The sequence below is a fragment of the Hyaena hyaena genome, unplaced genomic scaffold (genome assembly GCF_003009895.1).
Source record: "Hyaena hyaena isolate Hyena2069 unplaced genomic scaffold, ASM300989v1 scaffold_110, whole genome shotgun sequence".
In the NCBI taxonomy this organism is placed as follows: domain Eukaryota; kingdom Metazoa; phylum Chordata; class Mammalia; order Carnivora; family Hyaenidae; genus Hyaena; species Hyaena hyaena.
This window is the reverse complement of record NW_024080742.1, coordinates 3,567,105-3,580,631: the sequence shown is the minus strand read 5'-3', so window position 1 is coordinate 3,580,631 and position 13,527 is coordinate 3,567,105. Positions and strand designations below refer to the sequence as shown.

Sequence of the window (13,527 nt, the reverse complement as noted above, 5' to 3'; positions counted from 1 at the left end):
CCAATTGTATTTCCATTTCTGGAGACATTCAAGTCAGACTGAGTCTTCAGAGCCCTCAGTCTTATCATGGTCATGGAATATAGTTACTACCCTTCACCTATTGTGCTAGTTTTCCCCTTGCCCATAACAAGTTAGCCGAAATAGAACAGCTTTACCCAAGATCTGTTTTGTAACTCTGAGTCTATAAGGTAAAAGTAATTGTGGGCTGGACTGTGTTCTCTGCTAAGGGTATATGAGGCTGAACACGCACCCCCCCAGCCTCCCCACCTCACTTGCCCTTCTAGGACCAAGGTCCCTGGTTTTCTTGATGACCATTTATCAGGGATCACTTTTAGCTCTTAGGAAACATTCTTAGTTCCTCTGACTTCCCCTTTTGCTGACAGTCAGAGAAAATCCCGCTTTTAAAGGGCTCATGTGATTAGATTAGGCTCACTTGAATACAGTCTCTTTTAATTAACCCAGAGCCAACTGATTGGTAACCTTAATTGCTTCAGCACAATTGCTTTTGCCAGGGAGTTTAACATAATCAGGTATGTGACATTTTATATTCACAGTTCCACTGACTGGGCTGGAAATCCTGGGTGTCCTATCTAAGATTCTGCCTACAATTAAGTTCATCATATAATTAAAACAACTTCACTATCAAATATTGACTTACCATATTTGTCAAGTTTTCCTGTTTATTTAATGCTAATTTGATTCAAAACATTTTTGAATCAAGTGACAACACCTTAAAAATCAATGTGAAGTTTTAAATGATGGGTAATTACTAAAATCTAGAGCTTTATTATCCCGACACCTTAATCATTAAGTTAATTATCTTCACTTCTGTACTTTTTTAAGTGTTTGACTTATCTCTTTTCCTATCTTAACAAATTTGACAATTTCCCCCCAAACAGTGTGGTTTTTTGACATTGCACCAGGCTGGGAGTCGAGATATGGAAATCTCACCTTAGCTCTGTACTAATAAACCAAACATCTGGACACTTCTTAACGACTCATCAGGTTTTGGTCTTAAAAGGAGTTTAATATTATCTCTGTCAAAAAATTACCTGACTTTAAAATTATCGTACAGAATTTCTGCTAAACTTTATATGGATTCTTCTTATTGATTTCATTTGGGACAGCTCCATTATTAAAACAAAAACCAGAAACTCTCTTTATATTGAATCAAAAGCTATTACTTTTCCAGTTTTGAGCAAATAAATTATAGTACTTGAAGCACTGCAGATTAACCCTTACTGTTCTGTTCCTCTGTCCTGTGGCAGTCCTTTAAATGTCTGAAGATAGCTACCATGTCTAGTTTTCTAGATATACCTCCGTTTGTTGTTTTATTCTGAGTTTTAACTGAATGACAGTCATTTTGCTCGGTACTAAGTATCTAGAGATAAATAAGCCCCAGCCTTCAAGGAATTAACATTCAAATAGTTACCATGATAGGATCACCCAAAATTCCTTCCTGTTGGCTCTTTCCTGTACCGGATCCAGAACCGGAAGCCGTAACACCCCTCCACCACCCTTGCTCTAGAACCTGTAGAGAGACACCTCTGCAATCCACTATTAACCCAGATAAGACTTCAGCTTATTCATCTTTAATGGAGCTAATCAATAGCAGATTTCCAGTGTTCTTTCTGGCTCTAGCATGCCAAACTCTAAGAAATCTGGACCAATCGCCTTCTAATTAAAGGTGCTCATCTGTATTACTATTTTCTATTTGTCAAAAAGTCTGAGAAGCAATATAAATATTTGATATAAATTTTAATTGAACCCCAGTGGGCTATTCAGCTCCTGCATTGTGCAAATATGTTTCAATCCCCAGTTATCATTCAAACATTCACCACGAGCCACTTCAAGTTTAACTTGTGCTTTGATAGTCTAGTCTCATAAGCTGCCAGGAACTCCACAAAAATAGAAAGCCCACATAGGCAGTCATATTCAGTTCTTGCTTTTCTCCACAGTTATTCAAAGCCACTTCCTATCCTATAACCTTTAATTTCACAGAGAAAGCCTGTCACAATAGAGTCATCTTTGTCTAACTCTGCAGGCAGCTTCCCCTTTGGGTCACAGAATGCCAAATTCTGTAACAGACAGGTACACTGGGGATTGTTGCTCTGGAATTGTACAAAAGACAGCCTATTTACCAGCTGGGGGAAAGAAAAAACAATGTGTGTTTACACTCCCATGAAAACCCTCTCTTTGACACCCAAGGGACAAAGATGTCGGTCACAACAATGAGATGGGGCTCAAACGTTTCCAGCTGGAAAAAAAAATGTTCTAATCTTTCATTCATAGACTTTAAGGAAAACGATGAGCACTTGCATGTGAACCCACAGATTACGTAAGAGAGCAATCTAGCTCTCTTAAAATTCAGGGAGTGGGTTGGCTTTTATGTCACGAACAGCCTTTGATTTTTTTTTTTTTATTAAAGGAGGAATCACTGTGTCTTTCTTCATAACACAATAAAAGTTTTCAAAGATTTGTACAAATGCAGAGACCTGCCAGTGGAAAGACTAGAGCGGAGCACTGCTCTGAATCTCTGTAACCGGAAGTCTGGGGAGTGAGCGCCCACTTCCACATTGTATGCGGACCCCAGAAACACATTCACGGCAGAGTCAAGTGAGGAAAGCCACCAAACTTCCTGAGATACCAATGTCCTCAAAGATGGCTCTATTTCCCCCTCTTCTTGAATAGCCAGTCACCAAATTCTCCTCTCTCCATCGTGACTACTTCCTCCACCTGTCTACCATCACAACCAGGCTCCACCGTGGGGATCACCTCCACCGTGGGGATCACCTCCACTGTGGGGATCACTGCCACATTCTCCTACTGAGTCTTCTGCCTGCAGTGTTCGCTCGTCTGTCACTACTTCACAGGGAAAAGTGACTTTTCCAGAATGCAAATCTGATCACATCATTTTCCTGCTTCACACTCCTCCAGGTATCCCTAATGCTAACAGGGTGAATCCGGGTTCTTTAGGGCACCTGGAGACCCCTTTGACTTAAAGACTCACGGTCCGCCTCCATGCTCATGTTTCATTGGGTCATATTCAGTGACTTAATTCCTAAAAAAGCTCACCGTCTCATGATTCTGTAACCCTGATGGCTCTTCCCTCTACCTAGAGAATGCTCCACCCCGACTATGGGATACAACACTGTTTTTCATTAAGATTCAGCAGATGCCCTGGCTGAATTTGATCCCACATTTCACTGACCTTCCCAGGTGTACACGCACTTCTTCCTCTCTCCACTACACCTTATAAATGTCTCAAGGACCCTGTCTTATTCCCTGGATTATTTGCTTACAGATTTGTCTAAGAATTAAACCAAAAGCATGCGGACAGCTGCCAACATGTTTTTCTTATTTCTCCAGCATGATGCAAGCACTTTCCAGAGCCGCTAAATCTATTAATTAAACAACAAACTGTTTCAAGCTCAATAAATAGTCAACTACAAACCTAATAAATTAATAATGCTTTGTTGAAACTATATAACTGAGGAATAATAATAAAGAGAACGGGGATAAGCAAATAATCGACATTCTCCACGTAGGATAGTGATTGACATAAAATTATCTCCACTATTTCTTCGTATCTTAACAGTAAGAGAGATATGATTGTTCTAAAGAAGTGTTTCCACGATAGTGGCCTGGGTTTGAATCTGACCTCTAATATACTTACTTCATAACATATACATTAACAATTTAAAAAACATATTGCCAGCATTTAAAACTCAAGGTAATCTACATAAAGTCCCGACTCCTGCCACATTACGAAAAAATCGGAGGACTTGGTAATGTTTGACCAATACTTTTCCATAACGACAATCGAAAGGAGCGTAATAGGCAGTGAAGTCCTGGCTGGTCTCTTTGCACGGGCACAGTCCCCCAGTCTTATCATGTGATATTTTATATGCCAGGGATACGTGATTTTACAAGCCCTGGACCATTTCTTCCAAAGATATGATTTTAGGTTAAAACAAGAACCAAGTACAGATACTAACAGTAAGAGAAAAACTGTAACTATACTTAGAATCTTAGCTTACAGATAGCATTTCAGTCCATTTGTCAGCAGAGGGGGAGTTACATTACGGTCTCTGGTCCAGGTGACCAAATGACCACTTCAGTATTATTTATGACATCGAAAGTCTCCTTGGATGGGGAAAGACAAGTTGCACTTCAAAACCAAGATAAAATGACAGCTTATGATTGCACTCTGAAACCTACTAAGCACATCCGGTGGGTTCAAAGCAATGTGAGCGCCAGACACTCCCCAAGTTGACTGTGGAATCTGTTTTCACCTTAAGACTGACCTTGGATCGTGGAGGTGCCCGGATGTACCACTTGCAATCCACGGCCTCGCTAGCAGAAGCTTTGCCTTCCTTCATAATCTGTATAGACTCCACAATTCCTTCAGGACCGCCCATCTCAAACTCACATGCTAAATAACGAAATGCCAAACAAACATACAGAAATGGAGCTTGAATAATAAACCAAAAGTACATTTCAGAGCAGAAAACAGAGACCTCCGAACATTATTGAATATCTATTTTACCAACCTGGTAATGGTTTCAAAACTCCAAGGTCCTTAAAGTCAGGATCTTAAAAATCGAGAAAAAGATAATTAGTCTTATTCTGCATTTGTTACTTAAAACGATGTTGAGTAATATACCATTAAATTATTCCGGAATCTGCCAAAAAATATATTAAGAGAAATGAAGTGGCTGAATAAAACCTGCATAAGGGCAAGACTGAAATATTAATTTATAAAACAGACCTACTACCACAGGGTTTTCATCAATATACAAGAGGCCATTTTTACAAACTTGCCAACGCCACTCTCCATGTAATCAGCAAATGAAAACATTGCTCATTGTCTCTGACTCCATAATCGGACACTGGTTGTTTTTGGAAAAACGGATCCATAGGTAAGTCAGGCTTTGAGTAAACATCCATCTATGACACATGCAATCATTTTGCCCGATTTAACAGATTCTGTAAATTGTTGAGACACAAAGCTCATTGCCATTGAAATACTGGAAGCTCAGAGTTAGGCTGTGACACCGAGGGCCTCTCTCCCCCAGCAGAACGCCGGCATCTTGTTTCCAGCCGCCCTCTTCCCTCTTTATTCCATGTTGGCTTCCAAAGCGTCCCGTCAGTATCCTGCTGTGCCTCCTCAACTCCAGCTCTCCCCCTGCCCTTCCCCTCACCCCAGGTCCCAGGTCCAGGCATGTGTCCTTGTCTGCTCACGTACCTGGGGGAAGCTTGATTTACCACGAGCCTCAGAAACCCCTACTTATTAGAAGCCAAACACGGCAGTGTTGATTCCATTGCCTAAAGTTGATTTTGAGGTCAGTACGCAACCAGTGAAATAAAACGGTGAGCCTCTTGGAGGGCCTCTGAGAAAGGTTTCTTTGCGACTAAAAACAAACAGGGTGCATCCAGTTTTCTGGCTCACATCACGGTCCGGTTTGTATGGGGCACCTTTGGGAATCATGCACAGTGGTCAGCTTATGATGTTGACAGGCGCTAACATGAGAGGATGTGAGCTCGTAACACTGAGCAGACTGGAGCATGGAGAACCCTGAGTCCTTATGGGTCTCACTGGCCCACCCTCTTCAACTACTCTAGTCACACTTCTCTGGGTCTTCTGCGTTTTGCAACAGTGTACGTCCTTAGAATCTCAGTTACATTGAGTTGGATTTTCCTTAACTTGTGGGTAAAGGCATCAATGGCTATGATTTTTCTTGGGGACACACGGTATCCAATTTAAAAGGTGACTTCGACATTTAATTTCTTTTTGCTACTATGGTATTGACTATAAACTAAAAATCTTATAAAGTTAGGAAGATATTGTGAGACACTGCTCATCAGCAGTCTAGGACTGAAATACGAAAGGGCAGCACTCTCTGGAAGCAATTATTTCCGGATATCAAGACTGTGTGTGCATAGGTGTCTGTGTGTAACCAAAGGTGCTTCCATGTACGTCCCTATGCTTGGATACACCAAGCCCATGGCTTCAGGCTGCCTATCTTACCGTACTTATCTTCATTACAGTTCTTTTTTCTAATTTTATTTAACAGTAACGCATACTGGTATGTTAAAACTAAAACGCCTGAGTTCGCCAGGCTACAATTTAGTTAGGTCAACGAGTTAGACATACTTTATTGTAGAACACAATTATAAGGTGTTAATACATCTTGAATCAAGATACAAATTCCTTTGTATAATTACATTGAAAACAGTTATCTTACCTTTTAGAAGAAAGAAAGGGAAAAACAGAGAAAGGGAAGGAAAGAAGGGAGGGAAGGAAGGAGAAAAGAAAGAAAAAGAGAGAGGAAAGGTGGGAGGAAGAAGTATTTGTATCCAATCTCCATGAAAGAAGCAGAAATGACAAGTCAGCTTGGGTCACGATCCCCGCAAGTACATTTTTCCCCTTCATCTAAATTAATGGATAGTTATTCTTTAAAAATGTATATTTATTAAATACACATTGTGTACCACAAAAGGGCTATGTTTTGTACAGAATTACTCAGATTGGTTGTCACCAGGAAGCTGTATTCTTGGTATTGAAGAGAGCAAATATTTTTCCTTATTTTTACACCAAGCTGGCCCACCTCAGTTATCCAGATTCCTTATTATTCATTACTCATTATATCCTTTTTACTATTTTGCATATGCTTAATAATCATCATCATTGATTGGAATGTTTCAGCCCTGCATGGCTGTTCTTATGATTCTTGTGGAAACGCAGTTGGTTATGCATTTTCAGGTTTGAAGGCTAACATTTGTCATTTTGATAACTCATGCCAGACAACGTTGAGAGAAATGCCAGCTCTGGGAGTTGAAAATTTATTTTCTGTCTTTGTATTAATGGTGAGAGCACGGATGGTTACAAAAATGTAGAGGGGAGAGAAAAAAACTTTAGGAAAAAACTGTTTCTACACTTTTTTTTTGAGTTAGCCACCAGTAATATCAGAGCTACAATAACAGATGGCCCCCATGACCTAGATTGAGTCTTTGGGCCCAGGTTGTTTGGGGCAATGACAGAAACTGCCATGCAGAAATATGTCATTCCCAATGAAGCCGGATTTGGTAAGCCCTCTTTTACCCTGGATCTGCCCAAATCTGTTCGCCACTAAGAAACCCAAATAAACTTTGAAAACTATGAATCAAATCATCTTACTCACCTGGATTTCCACTGCCCGTAGAATAAAACCACAGCTCTTTTTAAAGGACTGTAATTCTCCATGTGCTCTTGCCCCTGACCCCCTGGCCCAGTGCACTACCTGCTCTTGACTTTGCTGTCTCCTCTCAAAACACATCACCACTTCCTGCTCCTCCAAGAACGTGACGTGATGACTCTCTCTTCTCTGCCTGTCCTGCCTCCCGGGGGTGGATCTTTCTCCCTCCTCGTCTCATGACTGGAGTATTGTTTTCTCAAAAAGGCCTTCTGGATGAGCCTCTCTAAAGTAGCCTTGCCTCTCACTTTCTCTTCTCCCTTCATGACTGCTTTTATCAAAATCCACGATTGTTTTACTACTTGCTTACTTTTCATTTTTTTAAAGCTTTTTAAAATTTATTTTGAAAGAGAGATAGAGAACAAGCGGGGGAGAGGCAGAGAGAGAGGGAAACAATCTCGAGCAGGCTCTGTGCTGTTAGTTTAGAGCCCGATGTGGGCCTTGAACTCAGGAACCTTGAGATCATGACCTGAGCCTAAATCAAGAGTCAGAGGCTTAACTTACTGAACCACCCAAGCACTTCTATTTGTTTACATTTCTATTGGCCATCTTCTCCCACCAGACTCTATGAGGGACTTTCTGTCTGTTGTTCCTCTCTCTCCAAGACCTAGAATATTGCTTGAACATAGTGGGTGCCCCATAAATATTACTGAACTTAACGTATTTCTTTGTGTACATAAAAGTAGTTACTTTATAGGAGGTGGATTTGCTTATATTGCTGACGTATTTGCCACACATATAACTACGCCTTTCCAACTCAGAGGCTCTCACAGTAAATTATCAAATTAGACTTTATGTTAGAGAATAATCTCTAATAAACCAAACCCAAGTCTCTTTCTGGGAACCCAGCTGACTCCATTCCCCCACCCTCCCTTGCAGTTTTGGGTAGCTGTGGAACCAAGTTCACCAATGAAAGGTGGACAAAATGGCCGAACTTCACGTGAAGCCTGAGCTCAGAATAACTACTTGAACAAATTCTCCATTCCCTCCTCCTGTCTTCCATGGTCCACCTCAGTAGCCACACACTAAGATGCAGAACTCCACCCGCTGCAGCTCCTCAATGAGTATGTGGAGCCTGCTTCCTCCCTGACTCTGAGTAGACTACAGAAGCAAGAATTAACTTCAGTTACCTGACAACACTGAGATTTTCGATTTTTTTATGCTACCGCAAAGATCAAATTATGTTCATAATACTACTAAAATGTTATCTTTTCACATTCTCAGTTCTCGGGAATGTAAGGCTGAGTTTCCAGACACGAGATTTGATGACATCATCACTATTATGATTACTAAAATATCTGCTTGTGTTTTTAAGAATACTCTAAGGTAGTGGGTTTAGGCTATAAATGTACATTTCCAGAGCTTAATCCAGGTTATTCTCAATGATTTTATTTGGCTTGCTTTAATTTTCCCTGCTGTAATCTCTGCAACCTATCTCAATTGTGTCTAATATATTGTTGTTTTGAAATCTAGAATGACGTCTTGAACACATATGGAAATACAACTAAAATTTAGTACATTTTCTGTCTTATATTATAATTACATGTATACATAAAATATTTAATTTTTTAATTTTAAAAATTCTATCTAAATGTATAAATATTATGAAATTAAATAATATTCCCCTTGAGATAAAAGAAATATATTCGTAATATATTCTTCCTGTGAGGCGGGACATCTGCCGGAGATGAAGGAGACTGAAAGGCTCACTTTCTCCACCACCATTACACGGTCTACGTCTAAAACTGGAGAAAAGAATGACACTAATATTTCAAAGAGATCTCTTACTCATGAAGAGGAGAAATTCACTCCAAATTAAATGGGAGACCTGTACATAATAAATGAAAATATGACAAAGGCCATCATTCCTTCAGCTTCATACATGTGAATCATTTCTTTTATTGTGATTGAGGCAGGAAAATATTGTCTGGCAATTTTATCATGGCAGTTTGACTGCAACATTATTTTGAGATCAATAACTGCTTTAAAAAGTATTGAATATTTTAATTTTTTAAACATTTATTTATTTTTGATAGAGAGACACAGAGCCAGGAAGGGGCAGAGAGAGAAGGAGACACAGAATCTGAAGCAGGCTTCAGGCGCTAAGCTGTCAGCACAGAGCCCGACATGGGACTCAAACTCACAAACCATGAGATCATGACCTGAGCCGAAGTGGAACACTTAACCGACTAGGACATCTAGGCGCCCCGTGAATATTTTAAATGTAGACCTAACTAGCTTTTCAAAAGGTAAAAAATCTTTTAACACACTTCTGAAACTAAAAGTTATAAAGGCCCTGAAGCATCTTGCAAAGGAAGTTATTGTCTGGCATTGGCAGGAACAGCTCATGCAAGAGATGAGAGACTGATAAAACAACGCAAAGCTGCCCTTGCTGAATGTCTACCGGCTCAGTACTCAGCAGAGAAAGAAAGCAGCAGATTCTGCTTCTTCTAACCATATAGTACTTGGTGATGGAAAGTTTTAGCATCACACAAGAAGAAAGAGTTAATATCTGGTCTGCAGAATTTTACTTCTGTGTAACACGCAAATGTTCCGACATGGCTGAGTTTGCTGCTCTTGCTCAAATGCATCCAGTGTCGGTGAGAACCAGTCACCGAAGACCTCCTAACTGGCTGCTTGGCAACAAATGCAAGTCGTGCCGAAATATTCAAATTGTTAGCAAACTTTTGAATGTTCGGAGTTCTGCTGGAACATCTGTGTTGACATTTGCATTGACGTTGCAAAAGCAATGGTAAATAAAACTTCTGATGCCTTCACACGATTCAAGATAATGGCACCAAACCACAGCATTGGTATTCTTTGTATAGTGCATCTTCATGCATTGGTGTGGACTAAGAACCATTTTATTTAAAAATCTCCTTGATAAAGCACTAAAAATTACCACTTTTTTAATTCTAAAATTTTAGGTGCCTTTTTTTTTTTGGCAGAAAGAACATAGTGCATCTGTTGACTTTAAGGAAAACAACTGATAATATTTGCTGCCAATGATAAAAATTCAAGCTTCCAGCAAAGAAAATCATCTCCGTCACTGTGCATCTGATGGCTTCTCAATACTTATTGCATTTTTAACAGTGATGATTGATTAAATGAACAAATATGACTTTTGGTGTGCAATAATGAAACGGGTCAACATTTGGAAGATTGTTTAAGAGTGATCCAATAACTGTCAAATGTTAAAAAATCGTGCATGGGTAAAAGAGCCATAGATAGATGTTAATGTAACAGAATACAAAAAAAAAAGTCATTGATATAGTTTCACATTCCTCACTGCAACTAACCTTTAAGAGGCTATTACTTTTTGAGGTGTGAGGTGGTATCTATCTGAAAAGCCTGAGAAAACAGTCTTCTCTTTTTCAACAACATTATCTCGTGAGGCTGAATTTTCTTCATATACTTCAACCATAAGGATACAATGCAACACATTTAATGAAGTCGATATGAGAATCTAGGTGTCTTCTAATAAGCCAGATATTAAATAGAATTCCAAAAATATAAAGCAATATAATCCTTTGAATTATTTTAATATATATTAATATTTTCATATCAATCAATGCTTTTAAAAATGCTTTTTTGATAACACATAATAGGTTTATTAGTGTAATTTTTATGAATTAATAAATAGTTTTTTAAAATGCTATTACCTGGAATGTCTAATGTACTGAGAATTGAATGATACAACCATATAAGTGAATGCCCTTTGAGATCTTCAGTGTTTCCGGAGAGGACAGAGGTATAGAGGTTTTAAGACCAAAATATCGCAGGACTTCTGCCCTAGCCAACCCCACCTTTGTGTCATGGGTAAACGCCTTCTTGCAACAAAACTCAAAGTTGCAATTTATTAACTCAGGACCATGCAATGCATTTATTTCACATTTGAAAGGATTGTCCACAACGCTAGCCATATTGTAGATGACTTTCAGTAAATTAATATTTCTCTGATTAGACTATAACTGAATCCAATCAGAGGCATCTTCATGTTGTAAATGAACAAAATGGAGGTTCAATTACTTTAGAAAAATGCAACTTGTTTTGATCTAAAACCTGAACAGCTTTATAGCTAACCTACAACATTGAACTGATCATTAAATATCTCTGCGCTTACATTTCCTTAACTGAAAATGTGGCTGGTCTAGGCCTTTTACAGCTCATGTACACCACTATATCACAAAGTACAGTGGTATTCCTCAGACAGCAGTTTATGGGAAACTGTAATTGCCCAACCTGGCCATGTAACTGTAATTGCAAAACCCTCTGATTATAAAACGCAACTTCGATACTTTGATATCTTTGCAAGGCACAGCTCAACTACCCAACAGGCTCATCTTAGCGAAAGGTAATCAATATTCCCCTCAAACTTCCACAATCTCACACATCCTGAATTATGTCATAAACTGTATAATGTCTCCACTTCTCATGTCTATTTACTTTGGAAAGTCTTGTAATATCTCAATCAGCTCTTGCATGGAAACTATCTGCCATTCCAATGGCCATCTCACTGTAGCCACCCTTTTCCCCTTGTCTGTGACGCATCTCAACGCTGGCTCCCTGCTTCCTCCTCCAGATTGAAAAACACTGACTTTGTAGCTTTTGCAATCCGTTAACTGAATTTAAGATGCTGTTTTTAAAAGCAATTGCAAAAAATCTTGACAGTGCAGCACTAAAATAGCTTACATCAACATATTATTTCAATAATCTTATTTCTTTCACTCTTGTCTAGAAGCAACATTGCTTTAACATAAAATTCAGAATATAATATTTTAAGCATTTTCCAAGGTTACAGTTATCGATAAATGTGAGGCTGGCAGTTACAGCTTCACAGAGTTTCTCTTCCCAAGGGATTTAATGTTGGCACATGTTGGTATCATGACTTCCGGCTTAACATAAAATTTTCTCCTATACGGGATTTAGAAATCAAAACCTAAAGAATTTCATGAAGGAAGTTTCCAAGCCCTTTAGTATATTATTGATATTCGTCTGGCTTGTACAGAGGTTTTGTTTCCTCATTTTATTTATTTAGCTGTGATATAGAAAGCTTTCTCATGATGCTTGTATTCACAGTTTTAAATAAATTGAGGAGATATAACTCTTCCTTATAAAATGTATGCAAAGAATTTTGCTTCTGCTTTCATTAAACAGGCTTTTACAATGTTTGTTTTTGATAGATAGTCACAAGATAACAATATTGTTCTATGGGGGGAAATGTATCTACCATACAGAATAAAGAAAAAAAAAACCTGCAGGAAGAAGAGAAGAAGAATCACCAGAAGAGCAAAAGAGTAATAAAGACAATTTTAAAAAAACTAAAATTGGTCAAAACTGATGTCTGGTGTTTGCATATTGAATGTAAGGGAAACAAGGCAAGTTTTTGAGTATTAGCCACACCTGCCCTCCAAGTTCTCTCAGAACCCCGGATTCACTCATCCAGCTAAGTACATCCTAAATGACACGAAACCTCAAATAAATGAGTCCCTCTTGTGAGCTATCTTTTTCATAGACCTGCTTTAATAGGGCATTTCTTGCTGGCACGACTGATGCTCATGCTCCCAGCAAATGAACACCCCCAATGCCCTCTTCTTTCTCTCAGTTCCTTCACATTTACCACTTTCCCAACACGCAGCCATGTTCCTCTGTGCACATAGCGGGGGACAGGCTTCCAGTTATGGAGTGAACAAGTCACAGGAACAAAAGCTGCAGCATAGAGAACATAGTGAAAGATACCGTAACAGCATCGTATGGTGACAGACGGTAGCTACAATGAGGGTGAGCTCAGCACAGCGGATACAGAAGTGGAGTCACTGGGTTGTACCTGGGAAACCGATGTAACCTTGTGTGTCAACTCTACGGAAATAAAAGAACTTTCTTACCAAAAAAAGTGTCATTTCATAGTAATCTTGGAGGGGCAGAGTTCTTGACCATAGAAGAGTTTAAAGCACATACTGTAGCAGGTAGTATGGCACTTGCCACGGAAGTTTCCTACCCAGAAGGGAGAGAGCAGGAAATGGCATGTTGAGGGCCAACAGAGAGTTGGGGACGGGGCTAGCAAGTGTGGCACTCGGCTTGTGAGGAGTCAGATGCTCCTGGCTCTGATAGGCCAACAGTGGAACGTGGGGGTGGCATCGCAAGGTCGGGGGGGGGGCATTCTAGGGAACGCATTATCCTTGCACCAGCCTCTTTTATCCCAGTGTGTCGTTGTAACCTAAACAAATTGTTATGGAAAATGAAAGAGTGTGTGTGTGTGTGTGTGTGTGTGTAAAACAAGAAATTCTATTTT

General features: G+C 39.4%; 1 protein-coding gene across 9 annotated transcripts in view; it reads right to left on the bottom strand.

Annotated features, from left to right (window-relative positions):
* NETO1 (neuropilin and tolloid like 1) overlaps window positions 1-13,527 on the bottom strand; it is a 127,627-nt gene that overhangs the window by 55,280 nt on the left and 58,820 nt on the right. For 8 of the 9 annotated variants that reach the window (XR_005529118.1, XM_039236401.1, XM_039236398.1 and 5 more), the window contains exons 5-6: window positions 4,554-4,595; window positions 4,308-4,435 (exon numbers count right to left, since the gene is read on the bottom strand). The exons of the other annotated variant lie outside the window; for it this stretch is intronic. Coding sequence is in view for 7 of the 8 variants with exons in the window: in XM_039236401.1 (XP_039092332.1) it covers window positions 4,308-4,435; window positions 4,554-4,595 (170 nt within the window). In the remaining variant the exon portion in view is untranslated. The remainder of the gene's footprint in view (window positions 1-4,307; window positions 4,436-4,553; window positions 4,596-13,527) is intronic. 9 annotated transcript variants of the gene reach the window in all.